This window comes from Typopeltis vanoorti, chromosome 4 (assembly GCF_054136105.1).
Source record: "Typopeltis vanoorti isolate ZY-2024b chromosome 4, IOZ_Tvanoo_1.0, whole genome shotgun sequence".
NCBI lineage: Eukaryota > Metazoa > Arthropoda > Arachnida > Uropygi > Thelyphonidae > Typopeltis > Typopeltis vanoorti.
The window spans coordinates 168,818,982-168,846,945 of record NC_143552.1 but is presented as its reverse complement, the minus strand read 5'-3'; the positions used below and the strand labels follow the sequence as shown (position 1 = coordinate 168,846,945).

Genomic DNA, 27,964 nt, shown 5'->3' with positions numbered 1-27,964 from the left:
CCAGATCGAACGCGGAATCCGCTACCTTCCGAATCAAATTGCCAACAGTGTAAGACTGGATGTAGCTTGTGTCCTCTCCAAAGCAAGACCACCAAAAACCAACATATCCAACAAAGAATATAAAGCTCTGCAGGAAATTAGGAATAATAAAGAAATAGTTATCACAAAAGCGGATAAGGGAAATGCAACTTTAGTACTTAACCAAAAGGACTACACAGGTAAGCTTAATGCTCTTCTATTAGATCAGGCTACTTACCTCCCTATCGAATACAATCCCACCAACTCACAAATCAGAAAACTTCACAGGCTCCTTAAGAAAACCACTCCTTGAATGTGCCATTACGTCCCATACTGGATGGCATTGATTCCCCCACATACAAATTATCTAAACATTTGGCCAAAGCTCTCACACACTATACTGGCAACACACAATCACACATAAAAAACTCAGCCCACTTCAAAGCCAGCATAGAAAACCTTACACTCCAACATACTGACATAATGGTCAGCTTTGACATCTCCTCCTTATTCACAAGGAAACTCGAGGAAACTTTAGAGCTAATCCAAGCTAAATTTTCTCCCAATATCTCAGCCCTATTTCAGTTCACAATGAACTCAGGCTATTTCGTTTGACGGGGAAAATTCTACAAACAAATAGACGGGACAGCCATGGGTTCACCACTCTCCCCACCCTTGGCCAATTTCTTTATAGAGACCTTTGAAGAAAAAGCCTTAGCCTCTGCCCCACAAAATCAACCGTATGGCTTCGCTACGTTGATGATGTGTTCGCTATTTGGCCACATGGCTCTGATACACTCCTCTTCTTCTTAACACACTTAAACAACCAACACCCCAGAATCAAGTTCAACTCTGGAAAAAGAGGAAAACAACTGCCTCCCTTTCCTAGACACACTAGTCACCCACCAGCCTGATGGAACCTTGGTTTTCTCAGTTTATAGAAAACCAACCCATACAAGCAGGTACATTCACCAACAATCTCCCCCCCCCCACAACAATATGGAATGGTGAAAACACTATACAACAGGGCTAAACTAATCTGTTCTAATGACAAGGCCCTAAATATTGAACTAAATCACATCCTCAACACTTTCTCAGCTAATGGCTACCCCCCCCCCCCCCCAAAAAAAAAAACAAAAAAAAAACCAAAAAATACTGAAACCAACAAAGCATAATCCCCCTTCACAACAAGGATTACTCTAAATCATCGCCATTCTCTACATCCAAGGCACCTCGGAAAAAATTACCAAAATTTAAAAAAAACATGACTTCACCTCCTGTTACAGACCATACAGAAAATTGGCATCCCTTATCTGCTCCATTAAAGCCCAACCACTTCCCCTAGACATACTTGGTGTATACCACGTCCCTTGCAGCTGTAAACTGTCTTACTTTGGCCAAACAGGCAGGATATCAGATCACAAGGACTACACGGACGGACTACATCTGGTTTCACCAGTACAGCCACTCTGGTCTTGCAGACCATGCTCTGGATACACGGCACAGAATACGGTGGAAGAAAGCTACGGTAATACACCGTAGCAAATACAAATTCGAAAGATTATTCTTGGAATCAGCCTCAGCCCTAAGAAACTCTCCAAACCTTAACAAATTTGGTTGTATGAGACTGCCCCAAATTTGGGAGGCTTACATCAGCAGACCTTCAGCCCAACGGCCACTTAGCTTGCTAGGGGGCACCATCAGGACTTTTAGGAGAACAATAGCTTTATCACTTCATTCTCAGTTTCTGTATTGTGGTGCCTACATGCATGTGCCTTTTTTGTAAGTTCCTTTTGAAGATGGCAATGTCACGTTGCCGAAATATCAGAAATATTTATTAAAAACAAATTGTTCAAAGAATTGAAAACTCTTGTAAAGAGTTTGGACTAAGGATTAACACAAAGAAGACCAAGATAATGATAATGGGCAGAAAAATAGGAGATAATGTAAAGATAAGTTGTGGAGGAAAGATTTTAGAAGAAGTGGAATGATTTCAATATTTAGATAGCTGGATCTCAGAGCAAGGAACTTCAAAGTTGGACATTAGAAATAGAATAGGCAAAGCTAAATCGGCATTTGCAAAAATGAAGAGAATTTTAATAAACAAGAATATTAAAATTGGTGTTAGAATTGGAATAGTTAAAGCAACAGTTTGGAGTATTGCAAGTTATGGAAGTGACACTCAGAAAAGAGATATGGAAAGAATTAATGCATTGGAAATGTGGTGTTATAGAAAGATGGAAAAGATTAGCTATACAGAGAGAATATGAAATCAAGAAGTTTTAAGAAGAGTTGGGATTTGAAGAACACTTTTCAAGAATATTATGCAAAGAAAGACCAGATTTGCAGGACATCTTTTGAGAGGTTCTTCGGGATACCTGACAAGAACTATGTTACAAGGGAAAGTTGAAGGGAAGAGAATACATTGAATGCCAAATAGAGAGTGGTTCATTGACATCATGGAATGGACTGGTTTAAGAATGACGGAGGCGACAGACAGAGAGAAAGAAAAGAGCTGCTCATCTGCTGCAATCCTCTTACTAGAGGATGCTACCGGACACATTACATACTGTATATGCATATATAGCATGTAGTAGTGTATTTTGTTCTTGTATGGTGAATGTGTATCATGGTTCTTCTATAGTGATGTGTGTAATATCCTTAACAAATTTGTTATAATGAATTTCATATTTACTTTTCCTCTGAACTAGCACCAATAATTCCTTCACTTTATCTACCTCTTAAAGATGCTTGTAATCGTCTTCTACATGTAGTCTAAATTTAAATTTACCAATTAATTTTTTTTTTCCCATTCTCATAATCTCTGCACTTTAATACAATATTTTCTGTGGAATACAGCTTATCATTTAAAGCAAATCAAGATTCTCTCTCTCATTAGCCCATTTCAAACTGTTTACCCACAGAAGATTTTTCAGACATAACATTACTGAAAGCTTTTTCACTTGGTTACAAAGGAATTATATTTTTGTTTTGACCTTTATTATGGTCTTGTCAGTTGGAGCCCAAAACTTTCAAAAACTCTCTGATCCAGCATATTTTAATAAGCTGATGCACCATTTTACTATTTGTATATTGAAAATATATGACTTCTGCATTGATTCAACCTTGGTATTTTCTTGGATCTGGCTGCCACTGAACTTCAATAAAGGTCAAAACTGGTCTAGGTCCTAGATGGTGACCCTCTGGCATGCAATCCAGAGGTAGCATGTCCGAGAATTTTGCTGGCACATCAACGATTTACAGGTGTGATATCCTTTCATACACTTCTGAATTATTCAACCTTTTTTTTAATTGTTACAATATGTACAAGTTAAACTTTTTTTTACACAAAAGAAACTAACCAACAAACACAAAGCCTACTGTAGGAACAGGTAGAGCAGCTGAAAACTACAGCTGATGTTAAGTACCTGTAGCCAAGCTGAGGGACATAATGCCATAACTCAGCTGATAGAAAACAACTGTGTTTAGTCGCCAAAACTTTTCATTATTTAAAAGCTTATTAATTAACTCAGGTTTATTATCTTTAATATTTTTAGTATATGAAAAGTCACCAGCTGCAACTTTGCAAAAACACTTGGCTTCTAAATATATGATATTAAGAGTAACATGGTGGTTGTATCTGTCATATCTGCTGGGTCTTCTTCCTACAGTGGGCTGTGAACAAATACAATTTTTCTTTGCGTCAGTCGACTCATTGTAGATCAAGTTTTCTCAACCACCGGGCCCTGGCTTCAATTATACTAGCCTATGAAAGATTCTCCTGAAATTTGTCATTTAAGTTTTCTAAGTATTTTTCATGAATTTTATAGTGGAAATATTCCGAGGAGAATAATATTCGTGAATGTATCAAAAATCTCAGACCCAGAACGCCTAAATAACATCTATGTGGGAAATGTCAGTGACAAAGCTGCATATTTTTAAACATTAAAGTATTCATGAGTGATCAGGAATTTTCAGACATCGAAATCTTTCAACATTTGAAAGTTCATTGACTGTCCTGCGGCGAAGTTCTCAAGAGGTTATATGAACTCCGAAAGGAAGTTGGGCTGTTTCTAATTGATAAGAAAAGTGACCTGTCCCATTATTTGTAGGATAAGAAATGGATAGCAAGGCTGGCATATCTCAGCGGTATATTTTCTTACATAACCGAGTTGAATTTAAAACTTCAAGGTCCAGATACAACAAAATTTAATGCTTGGGACAAGATTGAATCATTCAAAAAGAAACTCTAACTCTAGTTTAATATGATTGCATAAAGAAATAATGAAATGTTTCACTCGTACTCAGATTATATTATGGAAGCAGGTGATTTCTATTTGCAGAATTCAGTTTCAGATATCATTGCAGCCCACTTAAAGATGTTGTTTCTCGTTTGAAAAGTTTTATCCTGAACATAAGGATTCCCGGAGGCAAAATATGTGAACCCCCTTTGTTGAACACAAAGAGACAGCCCTTTCCCATGAAGAAACCCTTCAACTTATTGAATTATCATCACAAAGGACTGGAAAGTAGTTTTAATCCTATGAGTAATTCGAAATTCTGGATAAGAATGAAAAATTAATATCCAAATTTACATGAAATGTCAAGATTTCTTCTTTGTTTTTCCACCACATAGTTTTGTGAAACTGCATTTCTGTCATGACTGTGCTTATAATGAAACAGAGGAACTGGCTGCAACTTTCTGACTGTCTCTGTTTGGATATCACATCAATTCATCCCAGAATTAATAAGCTAACAGAGAGAATACAGCAACAAAAGTCTCATTAGCCTAACTAAAACTTTCAGAAACTAAGTTTAACTTTTTCAATAACTTATAATTGTTGTGTTAAAGTGCTGCATTTTTAAATTCAAAATATTAGTGTTTAGAACTGAGGGATTCATACATTTTTATTTATTAAATTACATACTTTGCATATATAAATATTTGGCATGTGTATGTGATAATACTGTATTTATTAGAATATAATTCTCACTCCCCCCATAATTAAAGCTAAAAATTTGTGGTGCGAGATATATACAGGGATTTTTGTAAACCCAAACAGCATCATCTTCTTTCCCATTATTCCAAGCAAAAATTACTAATAATTTACAAGACTTGAGATACATAGTGAACAATCCTTCACGAATGACTAATGAGAAATGAAAGCATAGTACGAAACAGACAGCAATGGTAGGCCAGTAGAGATAGAGCAGCTATGAAGACCTACATATGCCTAGTGTGGTATTAACAAAAGATCATGCAACCGACAGTTGTTGAGCTGAAATGCTAATTCTCTTCAACTGAATTTCATAACGTCTGAAACTGTCATAACAACATTCACTATGTATTTCTTAGTTTTAACACATTCATGACGGGATGTCATTTATCGTTCTGATGGGATTTCTCATTACTGGTGGGCTCAACTCACACAAAGTTTCAACCCTTGGTTGAATTTTATTGCTGCTTGTTTGCCTTTGACCTGGCAGGCAAACTCACACATTATATGGCATCTTTCAATTCGTGGTAGAATTTTATTTGAAGTTAGTTTTTGTGATCTGTCATAATGACATTGAGAATTTCAAATGCAATAAAACAAACACTTATTTCATGTAATTGAAAAATTGGACAACAGTTTTTAGTTGCACCGGGTGCTGTGTTTCTGGTGCAACATATGGTTTTGTTTGAGTATACAACATAGTTCCTGTGAGAGGGGACATGTGATTCCTTAGTTAGTGCCGTTTTTATTCCAGTTGTCTCTAATTGCACTATTTGTTGAGAAATATATTACACAGACTGCAAAAGCCTCTGTACCTTATTCAGGGATACAATCAAGCTACTTGTTTTTCTTACATCTGCAGTATAATGGCTGTTGGGGAGGGTGTGTTGTTAATCGTGGGAGCGAGTTACTATTGCGTTGATGTGAACATGTGTAAACATTTTTCGTGTGCGAGGTATATGCAAAACTTTTTAATGTCTTTTTTCGTAAAGTAAAATCAGGATGTGAGTTATACGCAACAGCAAGTTATATTCGAGTAAATCTTCTTCATGTAGCTTCCTCAGTGAGAGGGTGCAGCACCATGTCCTTCTAGTTCTCTCTGTTGGTGGCTTTCTTTTTTGTTTCTGCATAGCCATGTGATCCTGTCCATGATCTTATATCTTCAAGCCATGTCCTTCGTTTTTTGCTTCTTGATCTTTTCCCATAATTTTCCATTCTAAAACTATTAGTATCTTCTGTCTTGCTGAACCTCTCATTACATGTCCTGCCAATCTCATCTTTCTCTGGATCATTTCCTGTAATAAAGATCTCTGTGTTCTCATTCTCTGTAGGACATCTGTATATGTCACATGTTCTGTCCATGGGATTTTCAGAGCTCTCCTATAGCACCACATTTCAAAGGCCATTATCTGTTGCCTTACTCTCTTCTTGAATATCCGGGTCTCTCACTTCCATATGTGAAAATTGACCTCACTAATGTTCTTATCATTCTTTTCTTTGGCTCGATACTCACAGAACTTCTGAGCAGATATTTATTTTTCCAGAATGCATCTTTAGCTATAGCTGTTCTTATTTTTATTTCTTTATCTTGCTTTCCATCTGCAGTAAAGTAGGTGCCTAAATATTTGTATTCTGTTGTATGTTCAATTTTCATATTGTTTATGAATATTTCTAGCTCGGATCTGCTTTTTTGAGATTTTCATAAATTTGGATCTTTTTTGCATTTATATCTAATCCAAATTCTTTACCTTCTTCACTTAGTAGCTGCAGTAATTTAATTAATTTGTTTCTGTTTTCTGCTATTAGAATGGTATCATCAGCATATATAAGATTGTTGTATTTTATACCATTGATACTAATTTCTATTTTTTGTTTTTCAGTCTTTTTCATCAGTCTCGCTATAGATATTAAATAGATTTGGTGAAAGGATACAATCTTGTCTAACTCCTTTTTATTTTCACTCCAGAAGTCTCATTGTTAAACAGCTGCATTTTCTGTTTAGTGTAAATCATTTTTATAATCTTAAGTACGTGATCTTCTATGTCTAATTTATCTAATATATTGAACATTTTATTATGTTTTACCCGTTCAAAAGCCTTCTGAAAGTCTATGAAGCATATGTAAATGTTCCTATTTCTTTCAAGTGATCTTTCTATTAGTATTTTTAGTTCCAGTATAGCATTAATGGTTCCCATTCCTCTTCTGAAGCCTTTCTGTTGTTCACTCAATTCTGCACTTATGGCTCTTTCAATTTGTTTATTAACAATGGTTAAAATAATTTTAGATGCATGGGATATTAGGCTCACAGTTCTGTAATCCTTGCAGTTTTGTGCATTATGTTTCTTTGGAATTGATATGCAGATAGATGTTGTAAAAACTTCAGGTAATTGTATTGTTTTATAGATGTCCTGAATGGATTCCACTAAATAGTTGTTATTATTGCCAGTCAAAGCTTTCAACAGCTCAGCTGGAATATTATCACACCCAGGGGATTTATTATTAGGAAGATTTTTGATTGCGTGTTCTAACTCCTTTCTTGTGGGTCGAGTGGTATCTGTTGTTACGTTTAACTTAAGGTGTCGTGAATCATCTAACATGTTACCATTATCATCATCATAGAGGTCTGATAAATACTCCACCTATCTTCTATTTATCTTTTCCTTATCAATGAGTGGGTTTTCATCTTTGTCCTTGATGTTATTAGACTCTGTATGTTTTGCTTTTCCATTAAGTTCTTTCACTTTCAGGAATGCTTCTCTGGTTTTGTTCCTATTTTGTAATTCTTCTATCTCAGTGCAATGCCTATTTATCCAGTTTTCTTTCAATCTTTTAGATAACTGTTTGATTCTTTTATCCAGAATTTTATATCTTAACCTTCCTTCTTCATTTGCTCCTCTTTTCCATGTTCTTCTTTCATCAATAAGGTTGATTACCTCTTGAGTTATCTATGGTTTTTTCTTTCTTTCTTCTTGTTTATTGATGTGGTTTTTAGCAGATGTTATAATAGCTGCTTGTAGTCTATTCCACTGAGAGGGTTCATTTTCGTTTTGCAACTGTGCAGACAGCAGTTCTGAAATATTTTTATTGAATTTTGATTTTATTATTGGATTTTGTACCATTTGCAAATCCCATTTTAGGGGTTGATTGCTTTAAAATTTTATTGTTTTCAGGCAAATATTCATCTTCATTAAGACCAGTCTATCATCAGATCCACAGTCAGCACTTGGCATCACCTTTGAGTTCCATATTCCATTGAAGTAACGTTTATTGACTACAATATAGTCTAATTGATTTTTGTATCTTCCATCTGGACTTTCCTATGTGTAACGTGCTGTTGGTTTTTGCTTAAAATAAGTGTTAGTTATGATGAGACTGTGCTTGTTACAGAAATCAATCAGTTGTCCTCTCTCATTCCGAATTCCTAGTCCAAATGGACCCATGTGTGTAGATGTTCTCTCTGATCCAATGTTTGTGTTCCAGTCACCCAAAGCACAAATAACTCGATCTTTCTTGCCTCCAGCTTTCATTATACACCATTCTATTTCATCATAATGATATCTAATTCTGTTTCCTCATTCTGTTCTGTAGGAGCATATACTTGAATGATCAGCATATCTTTAGGTTTAGATTTAACTAGAATTGCCATTACTCTGATTTTTTGATTATATGGATAAAGTTTTAGGGCAAATATCAGAATGGGAAACTGGACAATGAGACTATTTTGTGCCTATGGTCCCACACACAGCTCTACTAAGGTAGAAGTGGAAGAAGTTTTTGAAGCTCTAGAGAAAGCTACTGACACAATGAAAACGGAAAAGTTGGTCCTTGTTGGAATCTAAATAGCAGAGTAGGAAGTGATTGTGAGACATACAAAAAATTTTGGGAAAATTTGGAGAAAAGAGCAAAGCTAATAATGGCAAATACCTGTTGGATTTCTGCTCAGGACATGGACTGGTTATTACTAACACCAGATTCCAACATAAAAATGTGCACAAATTCACATGGAGAGAAGAGGCAAAGAATAAGAAAAGTCTCATTGACTATGTTATTGTTGATAGCGATATTTTCTCCCTGGTGCAGAACACCAGAGTGTACAGAGGATTTGAAATTGGAAGTGATCACTATTTAGTCTTGAGCAGGATAAAATTGAATTTCATATTGAAAAGAATAACATGTAAGAAAGTTTTAAAGTGAATAAAATTTGAGCAGTTCTCAGATGTGAACTGTAGACTAAAATACACTAAGATTATTGAACAAAAAATGAATCAGTTTGAGAACAGGAATCAAACCTTGGAGATTCAGTGGCAAACCTTGAAGAAAATCCTGATTGATTCTGCCAGAGAGGCATGTGGTGAGGTGTGTGCAAGGATAAAAATATCAGAACTGCATGGTGGACACAGGAAGCAAAAGAGACAGTGAAGGAAAAGAAGAAAGCATACCAGAAGTTCCTAGCAAATAAGTCAACTCATGCTCATAGAGAATACAGAGACAAATGTAAGAAAGCTAAACACTGTGTAAAACTAGCTAAACCAAAGTCGTGGGAGGACTTTGGCAAGAACATAGAAAATAAATATCCAGAAGGTGGCAAATATTCTGGAGGTTGTTGAAGAAGCTCAGAAATGGAGGAAAGAGTGCTATAAAGGGAATTAGAGATAATAAAGGTGACATGAAAACAGGAGGAAAAGATATCCTTGAAGTATGCAGTAATTACTTCGAAAAATTGCTAAATGAAACAAGCAGTGATAGCACAGTGGTAAAAACACTCAACAGGCATACAGTCAGGAATACATATCCATACTTGAAGTAGAAAAAGCCATCAAAAGCTTGAAATGTGGAAAGGCAACAGGAGTACATGATATTTGACCAGAAATGCTTAAGTATGGTAGTAAAAATGTTTTACAGTGACTGCACTGTATAGTTCAGATGGCTTAGACAGAGGAACGAATTCCTGATGATTGGAGTAGAGCTCTCATAGTACCCATATATAAAAAGGGAAATAAAACATAATGTGAGAATTACAGAGGTATTTCCCTACTGAGTGTTTCTGGTAAGATTTATGCTATTATTATTATTATTATTTTGGGCAACTCCAAGCAGTCGACAGACTCATCGAGAGAGGCCCTAACATCATGTCAAGAACAACTATTCCACATTCATACTGTATCTATCATACCTCGCCTTGAACTCATTCACAGTCCTAGCACCCATAACAGACTCTGGCAGCTTATTCCACTCATTCACCACTCTGCAAGTAAAAAACCTAGCTCTAACTCCGTTGCTAACCACATTCTTGCCCAGCTTCCATGTATGGCACCTAGTCCTCCCACCACCAGTCCTATTCTGAAAAATATCTTCTGAATTAATCTTATAGAAACCCTTCAGTAATTTGAATGTCTCAATCATATCACCCCTTTTCTGCCTATCAACCAATTTTTGCAACCCACAAATCTTCAACCTGTTCTCATAAGGTTCATTCCATAGACCTGCTATCATCTTGGTCACTCATCTCTGAATCCTCTGCACCTCCTCCACATCAAGAAGAAACCCTGGCACCCATATCTGGGCTCAGTAGTCTAGATGGGGTCTTTTCAAGGCTTGATATAGAGGAACAATAACTTGTTTGTCTCTGCTTGTTAAAGTATTTTTCAGCAACCAAGTGATTTGATGAGCTGATTTAGCCACTTTTGCTATGTGCCCCCTAAACTTCAACTCCATATCCACCAACACTCCCAAATCCCTAGCCTCATCAATCTCCTGGAGTACGGTTCCATCAGTGTGATATGCTGCTGCTAATCTTTTCACCCTAAAATGCATAACCTTACACTTTGCCACATTAAATTGACATTCATTTTCCTTAGCCCAGTCCTCCAAACTATCCAGATCATCTTGCAAAATGTTGACATCCTGTGCACTCACTATTGCTCTACCCAACTTTGCATCATCAGCAAACAAGTGAACACTTCCTCTCAGATCCTTTCCGATATCGTTAATGAAAAAAAATTGAAAAGTAGTGGTCCAAGAACAGAACCCTGCAGCACACCACTAGTCACAGGCCGTCTTTTGGACTCTACTCCTGAATAAACCACTCTCTGATATCTCTCCTTCAACCACCCTCCTATCCATCTCACCAACCCTATATCCATCCCCATATGCTGCAGTTTTACTGATTAGAATTCCATGTGGTATCCTGTCAAAGGCCTTAGCAAGGTCCAGTAGAATCACTGTAAACCCATTACCCATATCCAGGTCAGCCGTCACTGTGTTATAAAACGTGAGCAATTTACTGAACCATGATCTACTCTTCACAAAACCATGTTGTTCCCCCATACAGTATCCCATTTTCATCTATCCAATCCTGTATTTTTCTCTTGACTAATTTCTCCAAGACCTTGACAAGGATTCCTGATATGCTAATCGGTTGGTAATTGACAACAGCAGTCTTGGAACCTCCTTTATGCAGTGGAACTATTTTCCCCTCTTTCCACCCCTGCGGGACTAACCCAGACCAGAGACTCAAATTAAACAATATGGTCAAGGGCACTGACAATTCTTTAGCCGCTTGACGTACAACATGAGCTGGTATACCATCCAATCCCACAGATGTATTGACATTGAAGTTTTGTAATAGACTACTCACCTCCACTTCATTCACCACAGTTCCCATATAATCTATTGGTTCATTCATTCCTGCAATGTCACCACTGGATGATATATTCTTGCAAAGTGCTCGCTCAGTAATTCAACTAAATCAACTGATTCGGTTACCTCCCTACCATCGGCATTCTTTAAAATCATTCTGCCATATACATTTTTTCTTTTACTTGCAACATATCGAAAAAACTGTTTGGAATTCTCTTTAGCCTGCATGGCTAATGTTCTTTCATAATCCATTTTTGCTTTTCTTAACACACTCATTACCCTTCTGTCCTGCGTTTTATACCGTTCACGTGCCTGCCGGTCACCTTTCTCCTTAAATTCCCTCCATAGGTGTTTCTTTTTTTGCAGCTCAAGCTTAATGGTGTTATTCATCCATTTAACCCCTACTTGATTTATTATTCGGACTCTAGGTATGCAGTCAGCCATTGTCTTATGCAAACACTTCCTAACCGCCTCTCATGCACTACTAACATCTAGCCCTTGCAGTTTTACATGCCATGGCACTGAACCAATCAAACTCCTTAGCATGTCATACTTACCAGCTTGATAATTCCACATGTACGCTGTCTTAATTGTAAATTCTACACCTTTAGCCACTTCTCAAGTCAAGACCCTGTGATCACTCTCACCAATTGGTGGCAACGTGGTCATATTCGTTACAGCCAAATTCTCAGATGCAATTACTAGGTCAAGCACTCTCTGACCCCTAGTATTTTCCATTACATGCTGTCGCAGATAGTTATCGCTTAATAATTGCATAAAATCCAATTCCTTCCTCCCATGTGTCCTCTCCTCCTCCCAATCAATGTTACCATAGTTGAAATCACCCATAATAATTACACTCATTTCTTCTATTTGGTTATGCATACTATTTCCACCATCTATTCCATCACCTGGTCTATAGTAGCACCCAACTGATTTTGTTCTGCTAGTTTCAATCTCACACCAAATGGCCTCAAATGTGCTCTTTTTCTCTATCCTGCAATTCAACTTCTATTCTCCTTGGCTGCAGCTCATCAGCTGTCATCAATAACACTCCTCCCCCCATTTTATTCTCCCTGTCAATCCTGAACACACCAAACCCCTCACATTCAATCCCACTAGCTATATCATCTTCTGTCAGCCATGTTTCACTAATGCCAATAACCTGTGGCCTGGAAGTGCCAACCAAGGCCAAAAATTCTTCCTTCTTGTTCCTAATACTTCTGGCATTAGTATACATGAATTGCAGAAGCCGATTTGTCCCATCCCTATTTTGATGCCTTATACTAACTACCCCATTCTGATTCGTAGTCTTTTGTACTCGCTTGGGCATATTACACACATTCATACACTTAACAGTCTATCTAAAGTCTGCATATCTATCCCCCCCTCCATAACTCTAGTTTCCCTGATTCTGCACATCCACTTCCACTACATTCGACAGCACCTTTTCAAGTCTCCGTACACCAAATCCATTCAAATGTAAACCATCCATCTTATATAAATCCTTTCGACCATCGAACTCACTCCACACTCCTGCATAATTCATGCATAAAGTCATTTGCAATTATGGCCCTCCTTCTATACTCTTCACTGTCATACTGCGGCAACAGACTCACCATCCTAACTCTCTCACTCTTCTCTTTACTACCTCAAGCAATTCCTTCACATTCTCATTCATAGCCATTTTGTCTCCTTTCAAATCATTTGTACCTGCTACCACTATCAATTCTTTCTCATGCTGCTTTTGCATTCTAATTGACTCGCTTACATCCTTAATGTTTGCACCAGGTTGGTACGATTTTGTTAAACTCTTACTAAGGAATCTCCATACAACACTCGCTCTTTCATCTTGTTTACACTCATTATCATACTCTAATTTTTTCTATCATACTTTTGCCGTTTATCAGTCGCTAAACGACTGATAAACGTAAAAATAAACATAAAAATAAACGTAAAAAAAGTAAACATATTTGCCATGCTCCAGCTGCCGATTTGCCCTGTGTATCGTTCCGCATAATCAAGCGATCTCACTCATTGCATCAGTCTCATCATCTTTATTCTCTGATAATTCATTCGTTCTGTATGTTTACCTTCATTCTCACTTTCAACGCCACTCTCACAGCTATCTGGTACTACCTAGCAAATATCACTATTTTCTGGATTCTCACTTTCAACAATGATATCACTCTCACCACCTGAAACACTCTTTAAATGCTCACATTCTTTACACTTTCTGCACACATTCACTCCACTGTCGTTGTTTAACCAGACTCCAGCCGCTCTCTTCAATGCATACATTTCTCAAACGGTACACTGAATCAAATCCTTTAAATTAAAATTTTTAGACAAAGATGGTGACCTGGACGCCATCTTTGTATTTCTCTTCATAGGGCCATGTGCACAAATAATCGTATCTATCAATTTACTATTTAAAATACTCAGAGACAACCCCAAAATCACCCAGACACGCTGAAATACGAAAAGTAAACAATACTATGTAAATACTATGCAAATTCACCAATTATTACTCAAAATGACACTTATCTGTTCAGGAGCTCTCCACAAACACTACACACCATATATCCCATTAGTATACCTGAGAAATGGTTGAGAAGAATTGTGGAAGAAAAGCTTGGTGAAGAACAAGCTGGATTCAGGCCAAATAGAGGCTGTCAGGATCAGATCTTCACTTTACAACAAATAGTCAAGAAATCATGGGAATATAACAAAGATCTGTATTTAAGTTTTGTCGATCTGGAAAAAGCATATGAAAAGGTGTCAAGAGAGAAGCTATTCAATACGCTACAGTTATATGGTGTCAATGGGGCATTATATCAAGCAGTACTTTGTCTTTATTTGAGTTGTAAGTCAGCAGTTAAAATTGAAGGAAGTACATGAAGATGGTTTAATGTTAAATCTGGTATGAGACAAGGATGTACATTATCCCCTCTGTTATTCATTATCTGTATGGATCATATTATAAAGGAAAGTGGTATTAAACCTGATATCAAAACTGGAGATGTTAATGTCAGCTCTTTTTGCTTTATGGAGACGATCTTATACTTCTAAATAAATCTGCTACAAGTCTGCAAGATTCCCTGACTAAATTGAATAACTGTTGTAATAGATATGGTATGAAGGTCAGCAATAAAAAGGCAAAGACAATGAAAATAGGCAGAATCGTTGAAAATGTCAACTGTGTTGTGAATGGAGAACCTGTGGAACAAGTAAAACATTTCAGCTACTTAGGCAGGATTTTTAGTGAAGATGGTAAATTAAATATGGAAATAGACAACAAAATCAACAAAGCTGGTATGGTAGGAAGTCAATTGAATAAATTCATATGGAATAAAAGAGAAATTAGTCAGAACACTAAATTAGTTGTATACAAGACAGTGTTCAAACCAGTTTTAACTTATGGATCTAAGAGCTGGCTCAGAAGTAAAGCACTTAACCATGGACTAGAGACTGGAGATATGAGAGTCCTGAGAAAGATTAGAGGCATGAACAGATCGCATCAATGGCAATATCATATTAAAATCGAGGATATTAGGAAAGAACTTGACATTGTCAGCATCCAGGAATGTGTTAGCAGAGCTAATCTCGGGTAGTATCGTCACTTAAACAGAATGGGTGAGGAAAGATTAGCAAAAAAGTGTTCTCTGTCATGTTGGAAGGAAAAACGACCCAGAGGAAGACCACTATATAGATGGAATTGATTCCGTACAAAGTGCCTTAGACAATAGAAATATATGATCTGATAATGTTGGAGTCTTGACAAGTAACAGACTGATTTGGAGGAAAATTATAGATAGGAAGTTAGTAATGATGTAAATTTTTCATGTAGTACTATCATATTCAGTACACCCCTTGAGGGTACATGTCAGTAATTTGATGATGATGGATAATGTTTTTATTAGTTTTCTTCTGTACAATAAATGCTACACCTCTTCTTGATATTTCACCACCTGACGTATATATTTTATATATCTTGCCATTTGGTAGTTTCGACTCAAAATCTGATGATCCTTTCCAAAAAGTTTCACTTATTCCTAGTATACTAATATTCAATCTCACATTAGCTAATTTTCCGCATTTATTCAATCCTCTTACATTCCAAGTAGCAATATTCAGGCAATTTCTGTGTCGAGTTTCTTTATAGCAGTCATGGACTGACGATACTGCAGGGCCTGCTATATCACCCTGACACCACTGTTCCTGGCATAATGAGTCTACCTGGGCTTTAATTCTTTTGTGTAGACATGATGCTTTACATAGCAGCATTTTTTATGGAATGGGCTACCAGAACCATCCATCCCCCAATATGAATGGAGGGTTGCAGCTGTTGTTGGTTAGCGGGTCCCATGGACCTAGCCGGGAGGCCTACAAAGTAGTGCCACTGACCATCCCTCTCATTCACCACCGAGGGGGGGACGCCCCAATGTGCCTTGACAGCCCAGTGACCGTATTTGAGTAAATACAGTATGTATTTTGCCGACAAATTGACATCCTTCTGCTGCTTCCCCTGCTCAGCTGACTTCTGTGGTTAGTTACATTGCATAAATATTTTTCTCACTATCGTTTTTTTTTTTTCAAACCAACATCATTAAAATCAATTTCATAATACAATAATGAATTTTACACTGAATAATATTATAAATTTTTGGTGATCAGAATGGGATATGTCAATGAAAATTAGCACAAATTAATTTAATGATGTTGGCCTGAGGAAACCACAATATGATACAGGATTTCATTAGTCCAGTGATTGATAACTAATTTAAACGTACTTCTATATTTGTCAACATGCATACCGTATACATAAGTGTACTAATACTGTTTTTGATTATGCCATAATTAATTATTAATACTTATGTTAGTTTAATGTATGAACTTTCAAAAAATGGAAAAGGTATTTACAAGTAAGTTTGTTGGGATTGGGTCCTCATCTTATAGAAAAAGAAACAAGAACCACCGATCCTTAGGATTCTTGGACTCTTCCCTTCTCTAATCTCACGTGCATTCAATATGCATTTCGCACCGCGCATCTGCCAATAGGTGGAAATAAGCAGCAGCAAGTGTATTATTTTTGCATATGTGCACTGTTTTGTTTTTGGTCAAGTTTTTGCTGTAAGTGTGAATTATAAAGGTAATTTAATTTAAGCATATAATAAAATGTTGATTTTTTTGAAACTATAGAAAAATGCATACAGATGCATTTGATAGAATCTTGGAAATTGCTTAAAATATAACTCGTTAGCAAAAAATAGTTATAAAATCTTCTGGTTTAATTTCTCTTTGTCTTGATGAGAGTACTAACATAATTGGATCAGCTTGTTTAGCAATCTTTAGAAAAGAAAATCATTGAAAAATGCAATCAAGTAATGAACGTTGAATGGCTTTCAAAATTAATGTTTTTTACTGATTTGTGTTTACATTTAAATTAATTAAATGTTAAACTGCAAGGTATTAAAAAGACAGTTATTGCCATATTTGATTTAATCAAAGCATTCAAAGCTAAATTACAAATTTTCAATCGTGATGTTATTTCCAATACCTTCCAGTTTTTCAGATAATACAAAAAAATTCTTTGCAGATCTAGAATCTCATGAAAAAATAGATGAAGTTAAATTGATAGAAGAGTTTTCTACAGTTATTCAATTGATAATCAACAAATTTTCTTCACGATTTATGTAGTTCAGGCAGTTTGCATTGACATCAAAATTTATTTTGCATCCAGACACAACATCAGCAGATAAACTCAATTTGGAGATTTTCGAGTGGCTGAATTTGGAAGATATAGAAACAATTAATCGATTTTCAATCCAGTTCTGTATGGAAACAAAAGTTTGTCGATTTGAGAAATGACTTGAAAATAATTAAAAATGATTGATTATTGGGCACAGTTAAAAAGAATGGAGAAGAAGAAATAATGAGAACTTGTAATGCCATTCCTAAAACCTTTAGTTGTTTAAAAAAACTAGCGATGGCTATATTATCAATTTTCTCCTCTACAGATGCTTGTGAGTCATTATTTTCCGAAATGAATTTTATAAAAGACAGTTTAAGAAATAGAATGACTGATAAATCTAGTTCGGCATGTGTATTACTAAAAGACAAAATATGAACCTGATATAAAGCATTTGACATCTAATGTACAGCAGCAAAAATCTCATTAATAAATTGCTGGATTGATATTGATTTGTATACGACAATGTGTATGTCAAATTATGAGTTAATTTTTATGAAATTCTATGTTAATTTTTAAACTTGTCTCAGTAAAATTCTGCAATTAATTTTCTATTAATTTTTCCTCTATTAAAAACTGTCCGACACATCAGCAACTCAATAAATATTATTTGTAAATTTTTGGCACGCACACATAAAAAGGTTCTCCGCCACTGGTCTAGGTAGTGGCCCTCCCTTTAATGGTTTTATATTGTGGGATAATGAGCACAAACTTTGTGTGCTTACACTTGGGTAAAGGATTAAACAAGAATATCATTTCTTGTTAAATGTGATTTAACATGTAATAAGAAATGATAAAGAAAAGAAACTATGTGTGATGCTATTTAATAAAAAATAGTTAATGTCATAACTATAAAATAATCTGTCAGGAAACATTTTTACAACTCTGTGTGTAGACTGTGCAACATTGGGTAGATGTCAATATTAGCACAGATGTTTTTTTTATTATTATTTTTTTTATTTAATGAATATTTTAGTGAATAAATTTAGTCACAGCTATTATAAATGGACATTTTTTTTTCAGGTTCAGGATCAAGATGTTCCAAAGAAAACTCCAGTTCCTTTCCTTTTCCTTGCCAAGTTTTACCCTGAAGATGTAGCAGAAGAATTGGTTCAGGAAATTACACAGCATCTTTTTTTTCTTCAGGTGAAACAAGCAATTCTTAACATGGATATTTATTGTCCTCCGGAAGCATCTGTTTTGCTTGCTTCATATGCTGTTCAAGCTAAGGTATCATTTATGTATTTTTATTCATACTAGTATCTTTTTCTTGTTATTGAAATGCTTATATATGTCAATTAAAGTAAGTTTCATGCCTTACATATGTAACAAAAATTTATGTAGAATTTATTCAAAAACTCCAGTATAATTGTAATGCTTATATATGCCAATTAAAGTAAGTTATATGTCTTACACATGTAACAAAAATTTATATAGAATTTATTCAAAAACTCCAGTATAATTCATCCAATGTTGCTTTTATTGGTTGCTAATAATTGTCTTTGAGTAAGGGAATAATTTTAATTTGAAAGTTTATATTTCACTTGTTTAGACTATAATAAATTTAGTTTAATCCTTTATCCAAGTGTGAGCAAACAAAGTTTGTGCCTGAAAGTATCTTCAGGACTGGGGTAAGGTGGTACAACACCAGGCAACTCGTTGCAAAGGTGGAGCAAGCTAACATCACTCCTGTCTCAGTATCTCCCATAATGCAAAACACATCTCCTTGCGGATATGTATAATGTTATGCATTAAGGGAAGGGCCACTACCCAGACTAGTTTCGACCTTTATTGAAGTCTCTTCAGTGGGAGCGAGGCCCAAGTGGAGATACCAGGCAGAAGCATTAGCAAGGTCATCTCTACCTATAGGAGTTGCAAAATGGTGTGCCACCTTTTTATTAAATTACTCTGGATTTAGAGAAAGATGTTGAAAGTTTATTTTTCACTGGTTAGACTATAATAAATTTAGTTTAATCCTTTATCTAAGTGTGAGCAAACAAAGTTTGTGCCTGAAAGTATCTTCAGGACTGGGGTAATTCACTGGACATTGCCCGAATGTTGTACCACCCACCGCAAACAAAGTTTGCGCCTGAAGATACTTTCAGGCGCAAACTTTGTTTGCTCACACTTGGATAAAGGATTAAACTAAATTTATTATGGAATAATTTTAAATATGTAGGGATTGACATTAACACCTGCCTACAATAATATGCATCAGGAGAGAATTGTGAATACCACTCAGTGATATTTCACATCTCCTAAATCCGGGGGAATATGATCAAGAAAATCTAAAGAAAAACTTAGATTTACATTTTTGTATTTACGACCAACATTGATGTGTGATTATGAGTCCTGGCCAACAACACAAAGATATCATAGAAAATATTATATTTGAAAGAAAGTTAATAAAGATTTTTAGACTGTACTGTATAAATGATGACAATAAAGAAATATGAACTTATTTTAAAGATCTAATATTCTATCATCATGGAGTCATTAAAGTTCAAAGATATATAATTGGGATGATAACTCCAAATAGCTTTTAAAAAAAAGCAAAGAACTGATCAGGCTTCTAACCTAATCTCCAGTCCTCACTTTCTTTGGTACCTGGTTAGTTAGGCCATCCATCAAGATATTGAATGAACTAGAATGAGCTGCTAATATGGGGCCTAGCAGATCAAATTATATTCTGTATTGACTTAAACTACAATAAAATGATTGATGATACATAATGAAATGCTGTTCCAGGTGAGGTGTTGACCCTTTGCCATTTCTTAGAGAACCTAGGTGAACAGTGAAGAGCACAGAAAAATAATTAAACACAAGTTTAATCATGAGCTCCATAGCTCAGTATTAATGATGTACACATTGAAAAGACCTGGGTTCCAATCCTCTAGGATGTGAAGAACTTTTATCAGGACACTTCGTCAAGTGAAGGTGAGTTAGCCAGTCTTGTATGGAGGTGGTGGGATTTTTCCTTCCAAAAGCTCTGGTTACCAGCCAGAAGAACATGTGTATTTGCAGACATAACAGACTGTTATATTTTCTGATATTTTGGTAGTTCTCAACTCTGCTTCATCTTTTTCTTTTTATTGTCGTTGTTCTTTTCTTAAACCTCGTGAACTGTCATGAATGGTCAACTTCCTTAACAATTGACTGCTGCCATTTATTTATTTCTACTAGATCTTATGTTCTCATGTTCTATAGTCTGACAAATTTATGTTTTATAACTTCGACAGTTAGACTATGTATTTGGTGGGTTCAAGATTATAAGATTTTAAACTAAAGACAAAGCAGATATTGTTAGCATTCCTTGCTAATGTTAATCTTTACCTTTAATTAGTCATTGCTTGATTATTGATCACTTAAACTTTATCTTATGCAGGTTTGAATTTTTCTGGGTAGTGCATTAACAGAATCAGTCCAATGTGTTGTTCACAAACTATTTAATTAAATCAAAAAGGAATATTTACACCATCTGCTCCACATTAATATATATACACACACACAGTTGCATCACAAGTCTTTGTCAGTTTCAATTCTTCCTGATTCAAACTTAGTTCTATGTTTCTTCCGTTAAAGTTAAATCACGATGTAGAATATCCTGTTAGTCATACATACACGAACTGAAAATAAAGCATACCTTGGGTAAGCTTAAATCAATATTAATTTAGATCATATCGTACAGTACTCTTCTTGCTCTTACAGTAATTAATTATACACAGTTGAGATTAAGACACACACCTTGAGTGAGCTTCTTTCAATTGGTAACTTACACATTCTTATTGTACCCATAAGCAGACACACTTGATGTACATTCTTGTTGGAAATCACATATATAAGTACTTACAATTCTCGTTCAGCACTGCCTTTTTTCATGAATTTTTGTTTGCATGAAAGTGCTCCTTTTTTGTCTTTCTTTCCTTTTGCTGGCTTGCTCTTGATCTCCCACCAAACTTCTCCTTTGTCTGAGTCGATTATTCTATGCCCTTTAGGACCCTTAACATGGCAGCAATGTGCAGCTCTTTCCTAGGGAGATGTCCTGACAAGCGACACAATACTTCTCATGGTGGCAGACCCAGGTAGGAGACTATTGAGAACCCTCAGACCTACAATGTTTCTCTTTTGATTCCCGACAATGGACCTCACGCAGCATTGGACCCAGGCAAGAGAAGATTTTGAAAACTTAAGACCTATGATGCTTCTCTTTTGATTTCCAACAAGGGCATCATGTGAAGGCAGAGCCAGGTAAGAGAAGACTGAGAAACCTAAGACAAAATCCTTCTTGATGTTTTGCCTTATAAAGGCCCGGACTTCCGTTGAGCCTATGTGTGTCTGTCAAAACTTCCATATATGGTCATATATTGATATCCAACCATGATCATCATACTTCATGTGTCTTTTGAGCCATATATGGACATGGGTTAATAGTGTTACATAATGACGTCATGCACCACATTATTTTAACAAAGGCAGCCCATGGTTAAGTTATTACAAATATAAGATTATTACACACAAAATTGACATTTCTCCAAGTGCAATCTCCCTAGAAAAACATGTATAAATGATAAGTTAATTTATCGTGAGAGATCTTACATGACAATGCCAATAGGATTAACTTCTCCATTATAAGCAATAATTTATTTTCTAGAAGCCAAATTTACTTGTCTGTGACAGGCCATTGAGCTTAACACAAAAAAGAGTATGGGTGGGAGGTATCATTCTCATGTTTTGTATGTTACAGAGACATCTTCTGGTATGCAATATAAAAATTGTAATAACATCCACAAAACAGTAAGTGGAAGAAGTTAACTAGAAACCCAAAGTCCTATGTGGGGGAGGATGCCCTCTGTGGGAGTTGTTTTTGCTAGCCTTGGCTGTTGTGGGCAGCAAGTCTAAGAATTAATGTTTCCCAATTCTTGAAAAGTTTAGCACAACTATATTTATTTAGATTAGGTTAGTTTTTCAAATCTGCTTCTGATTGTTTTTAAAAAAAAAAAAAAAGTTAGAATGAGCAGCAGATTTAAAAAATCAACCTAATCTAAATAAATATGGTCACGTTAAACATTTCAAAATTTGGGAAACATTAATTCTTAGACCTCTGTTGCTGAACAGCCAAGTCTAGCCAACAGCATAGAGGGTGTCCTTTATAGGACTTCAGGCTTCTAGTGTATCTTCCACTTATTGTTTTATGTATTATTACAGTTTATTATTATTATGTGACACCTCCAAGGAGTCCAAAGACCCAGCGAGGGAGGGAACTTCCTCTACAGCTCTTTGTCTCTACTCAATCCACCAACCACAGCGAACCACATCCTACATCAACGCCATCTACTGCCCACCACCACTAGTATTTTCACAGACAATCACAAACATCCATGCCCACAGTGGGAGTTGAACTGCAGCTTTTGGCTGGAGAGCGGTTACACTAATTACTCGGTGAACCAGACCAGATTTATATCCCAGATGTTTCTGCAATGGAGATGAAGTATTATTATTAGCTGGTTTGGTTGACTGAATGGATAGCATGTCTGCTACCCAACTAGTGTTAAAAAGTAAAAAGCCTGCTCTGGACAAGCTTGTATAACTCCTTACATTTATAAGGCTTGTCTTATTTTTTTTTTTTAAGTTTATTTAAATTATATAATATAAAAAAAAAAATAAGAGACCTCCAGGAAGTCAGGGACTCATTGAGGGAGGCTACATATTATCTGCACCAATTGTCATACTTGTTCTTGAAGTCATTCACACTGCTTGTACACACAACTCCAATGGCAATCCATTACAATCAAACTTTACTATATTGGAGAAAAATCAAGCTCTCATCCCCTTGTTTTGAGGAAATTCCGTTTCAAATTCTAAGGGTGCCCTCTTGTCCTTTTCCCACCTAAATAAAATTAAATATTCAGTCTATTGTTACCCTGTATATCTCTTTCAGAAGTTTGTAAGTCTTAGTCATATCACCTCTCTTTCTATTGTGTGTTAGTGTCTACAGTCCACAAATTCTCAGTTGGTCTTCATATAATCAGTATTGAAAAATTGTGATATTGTTTTTAACACTGTCTCTCTCTTTCTCTCTCTCTCCACTGTACCAGAATCACCATAGAAAGCAGAGACCAGACTTGCATGCACTAGTTCAAGTGAGGTCTTATCAATTTTCTAAGGGGCAAAATGACTTCCTTATATTTACATGTCAAGGTTTGTTTCAACATTGCAATTAACCCCTGAATTCTCTTTACAATCTTTTCTATATGGCCCCCGAACTATACCTTCCTATATATTAAAACTTCAACATCCCTAGTTTTCATGCTGGCTCGGGCATCGCCTGGTTAAACAATGCCCCTGTTGTGTTTGCGGGAACCAGGGCGAACAGCGAAAAGTCAGGTACTGGAACAAATCATAAAACACACCACAATTCAACATCACCAGAGTTCAAGATCGGTGCTATCAACATAAGAAGCCTGAATGGCAAAGAAATGGAGCTAGCTGAGGAATTGGATATATACCAGTTCAACATAACAGAGGTGACTGAAACAAAACAAATATAAAAGACAAAAACTGTTGAGAACTTTCTGAGCAATAAATACACAATGTTACATTCAGGCAATGACAGTCGAGGAAAATAAGGAGTAGCCATAGTATTCAACACTAAATACGAGGCTTCTTGAATGGCAGGCAGTCACAAGTAAAGTAATGTCGGCAAATAATAGAATTGGAAACTGGACAATGAGACTTATTTGTGCCTATGGCCCGCCCCATAGAAGGTTTTACTAAGGTAGAGGAATTTTTTGAGGCTTTAGAGAAAGCAACTGACACAATGAAAAAGGAAAAGCTGCTCATTGTTGGGGATCTAAATAGCAGATTACGAAAAGATTGACAGACATACAAAAATCTTTTGGGAAAATTTGGAGAAAAGAGCAAAGCTAATAATAATGGTAAATACTTGTTCTGAGCAGAAATCCAACATGGACTGGTTATTACTAACACCATGTTCCAACATAAAAATGTGCACCAATTCACATGGAGAGAAGAGGCAAGGAATAAGAAAAGTCTCATTGATTATGTTATTGTCAATAGTGATGTTTTCTCCCTTGTGCAGGACACCAGAATGTACAACTGATTTGAAATGAGAACTGATCACCATTTAGTCTTGAGCAGAATTGAATATCATATTGAAAAGAAGAACATGTAAGAAAGTTTTAAAGCAAATAAAGGTTGAGCAGCTCTCAGATTTGAACTGTAGACTAAAATACACAAACATTATTCAAGAAAAAAATGAAAGAATTTGAGAACAGGTACTAAACCTTGGAGATACAATGGCAAGCCCTGAAGAGAACACTGATTGATTCAACCAGAGAGAGAGAGAGATATGTGGTGAGGTTGTCTGCAAGAATAGAAAAATCAGAACTCCATGGTGTAGACAGGAAGTTAAAGAGGCAGTGAAGGAAAAGAAGAAACCATATCAAACGTTCCTGGCAAATAAATCTGCTTGTGCTCTTAGAGATAGTACAGAGACAAATATAAGAAAGCTAAACACTGTGTAAAACTAGCTAAACAGAAGTCATGCGAAGACTTTCGCAAGAACATAGAAAATAAATATCAAGAAGGTGACAAGATATTCTGGAGGTATTGAAGAAGCTCAGAAATGGAGGAAAGAGTGTTGTAAAAGGAATTAGAGATGATAAAGGTGACATGAAAACTGGAAAAAAAGATATCGTTTCCTACTCCCTTTAACGGCCTAACAGTAGAAGTAAGGAGAACGAAGATATCTTAACATCCAAACAAGGTATGTGCAAAATTTCTTCCTCTATTAGTTTGCATTTATTTACCTCTAAAATACACTTATAATGCCCTAAAAATTCTTGAGTAAAAAGCCAATGTATTTAAAATAAGGGACACTCCTAAATGAAAACAGGCTAAAATAGCCATATAAATAATGGTTAAGAAGGATTGTGGTGGTGAAGAAAGCTGGATTCATCCCAAATAAAAGCTGTCATGATCAGATTTTCACTGGAGGACAGATAGTTGAGAATTCATGGGAATATAACAAAGATCTGTATTTAAGTTTTGTAGATCTGGAAAAGGCATATGAAAAGGTGCCAAAAGAGAAGCTATTCTAAATGCTACAGTTATATGGTATTAATGGGACATTATATCAAGAAATACTTAATTTTTTTTTGAGTTGTAAGTCAGCAGTTAGAATTTGAAGGAAGTAGAGGAAGTGCTCCCTGCACTTTCTTCTTATAGAGGGGATAATGTACATCCTGAAAGGATGCATTCTTGGATACTGACATTGTCAGCATCCAGGAATGAGTTAATAGAGCTAATTTCAGGTGGTGTATGGTCACTTAAACAGAATGGGAGAGGAAAGATTAGCAAAATAAGTGTTCTCTGCCAGGTTGGAAGGAAAAAGACCCAGAAGAAGACCAAGATATATTTGGATTGATATGGTAAAAATTGCCTTAGAAGATAGAAATATAAGATCTGATAAGGTTGGAGTCGTTATTTGACAGGCAACAGACTGATTTGGAGGAAAATTATAGATAGGAAGTTAGTAATGATGTAAATTTTTCATGTAGTATTATCATATCCTGTACACCCCTTGAGGGTACATGGCAGGAATTTCATGATGATGATGATGAGATCCCTAGTCTAAATAGTTTCTTCTATTACAAAGAAATATAATATAGCATTGGATATCTCATCATTCCAAGGTGCATGACTTTACATTTATTAACATTGAACTTGCATCCATTTTCCCATGCCCATAATTCCAGCCTATTCAAATCATTCTACAAGTACTGCATATCAACCGTGTTCTTGATTACCTAGGCTATCTTCACATCATCAGCAAATAGCTGTATGTTGCCTATCAAATCCTTTCTGATGTCATTAATGCTTAGATTGAATAACAATAGTCGAAGTACTGATTTTTCTGGTACACTACTGGTTACCTTAAATTTTGGACTTGCATCCCCCATATAGGCATTTCTCTATATCTATATCCATGCCAATATTTTATAATTCAGTCTCATATTCTTCATTTTATTATTATTATTATTATTATTATAAGAGCACACCCCAACTCAACATCACCAGAGTTAAAGATTGGTACTATCAACATAAGAAGCCTGAATGGCAAAGAAATGGAGCTAGCTGAAGAATTAGAAAAGTACCAGATCGACATAAGAGGGGGTGACTCAAACTAAAAAGACAAAAACTGGTGAGATCTTTCTCAGCAATAAATACAAAATGTTATATTCAGGCAATGACAATCAAGGAAAAGAAGGAGTAGCCATAGTATTCAACACAAAATACAAGGCGAATCTTCTTCAATGGCGGGCAGTCTCAAGTAGATTGATGTGGGCTAATATCAGAATGGGGAATTGGACAATGAGACTTATTTCTGCCTATAGTCCCACAGAAGGTTCTACTATTCTAAAAGATAAAGTTGGTCCTTGTTGGGGATCTGAATAGCAGAGTAGGAAATGATTGTCAGACATACAAAAATATTTTGAGAAAATTTGGAGAAAAGAGCAAAGCTAATAATAATGGCAAATACCTGTTAGATTTCTGCTCAGGACATAGACTGGTTATTACTAACACCATGTTCCAACATAAAAAATGTGCACAAATTCACATGGAGAGGAGAAGCAAGGAATAAGAAAAGTCTCATTGACTATGTTATTGTTGATAGTGATGTTTTTTCATTGGTGCAGGACACCAGAGTGTACAGAGGATTTGAAATTGGAAGTGATCACTATTTAGTCTTGAGCAGGATAAAATTGAATTTGATATTGAAAAGAATAACATGTAAGAAAGTTTTAAAGCGAATAAAGGTTGAGCAGCTCTCAGATGTGAACTGTAGACTAAAATACACATAGATTATTGAAGAAAAAATGAAAGAGTTTGAGAACAGGAACCAAACCTTGGAGATTCAGTGACAAGCCTTGAAGAAAATCCTGATTGATTCAGCCAGAGAGGCATGTGGTGAGGTTGTCTGCAAGGATAGAAAAATCAGAACTCCATGGTGGACACAGGAAGTTAAAGAGGCAGTGAAGGAAAAGAAGAAAGCATATCTAAAGTGCCTGGCAAATAAGTCAGCTTGTTCTCTTAGAGAATACAGACAAATGTAAGAAAGCGAAATACTGTGTAAAACTAGCTAAACAAAAGTCATGGGAGGACTTTGGCAAGAACATAGAAAATAAATATCAAGAAGGTGGTAAGATATTCTGGAGTTTGTTGAAGAAGCTTAGAAATGGAGGAAAGAGTGCTATAAAAGGAGTTAGAGATGATAAAGGTGACATGAAAACAGGAGAAAAAGATATCCTTGAAGTATGGAGTAATTACTTCGAAAAATTGCTAAATGAAACAAGCAGTGATAGCACAGTGGTAAGAAACACTTAGCAGGCATACTGTCAGGAATACATATCTATATCTGAAGTAGAAAAAGCCACTAAAGGCTTGAAATGTGGAAAGGCAGCAGGAGTAGATGATATTCAACCAGAAATGCTGAATTATGGTGGTATAAAAGTCTTACAGTGGTCGCACTGCATAG

The 27,964-nt window shown here is 35.9% G+C and overlaps 1 protein-coding gene across 3 annotated transcripts in view; it reads left to right on the top strand.

The window, feature by feature from the left end:
- The window catches only part of Mer (ezrin/radixin/moesin family protein merlin), a 488,739-nt gene that overhangs the window by 36,578 nt on the left and 424,197 nt on the right, over window positions 1–27,964 (top strand). For all 3 annotated transcript variants that reach the window (XR_016548261.1, XR_016548262.1, XM_090392086.1), the window contains exon 3: window positions 18,430–18,636. Coding sequence is in view for 1 of the 3 variants with exons in the window: in XM_090392086.1 (XP_090248212.1) it covers window positions 18,430–18,636 (207 nt within the window). In the remaining 2 variants the exon portion in view is untranslated. The remainder of the gene's footprint in view (window positions 1–18,429; window positions 18,637–27,964) is intronic.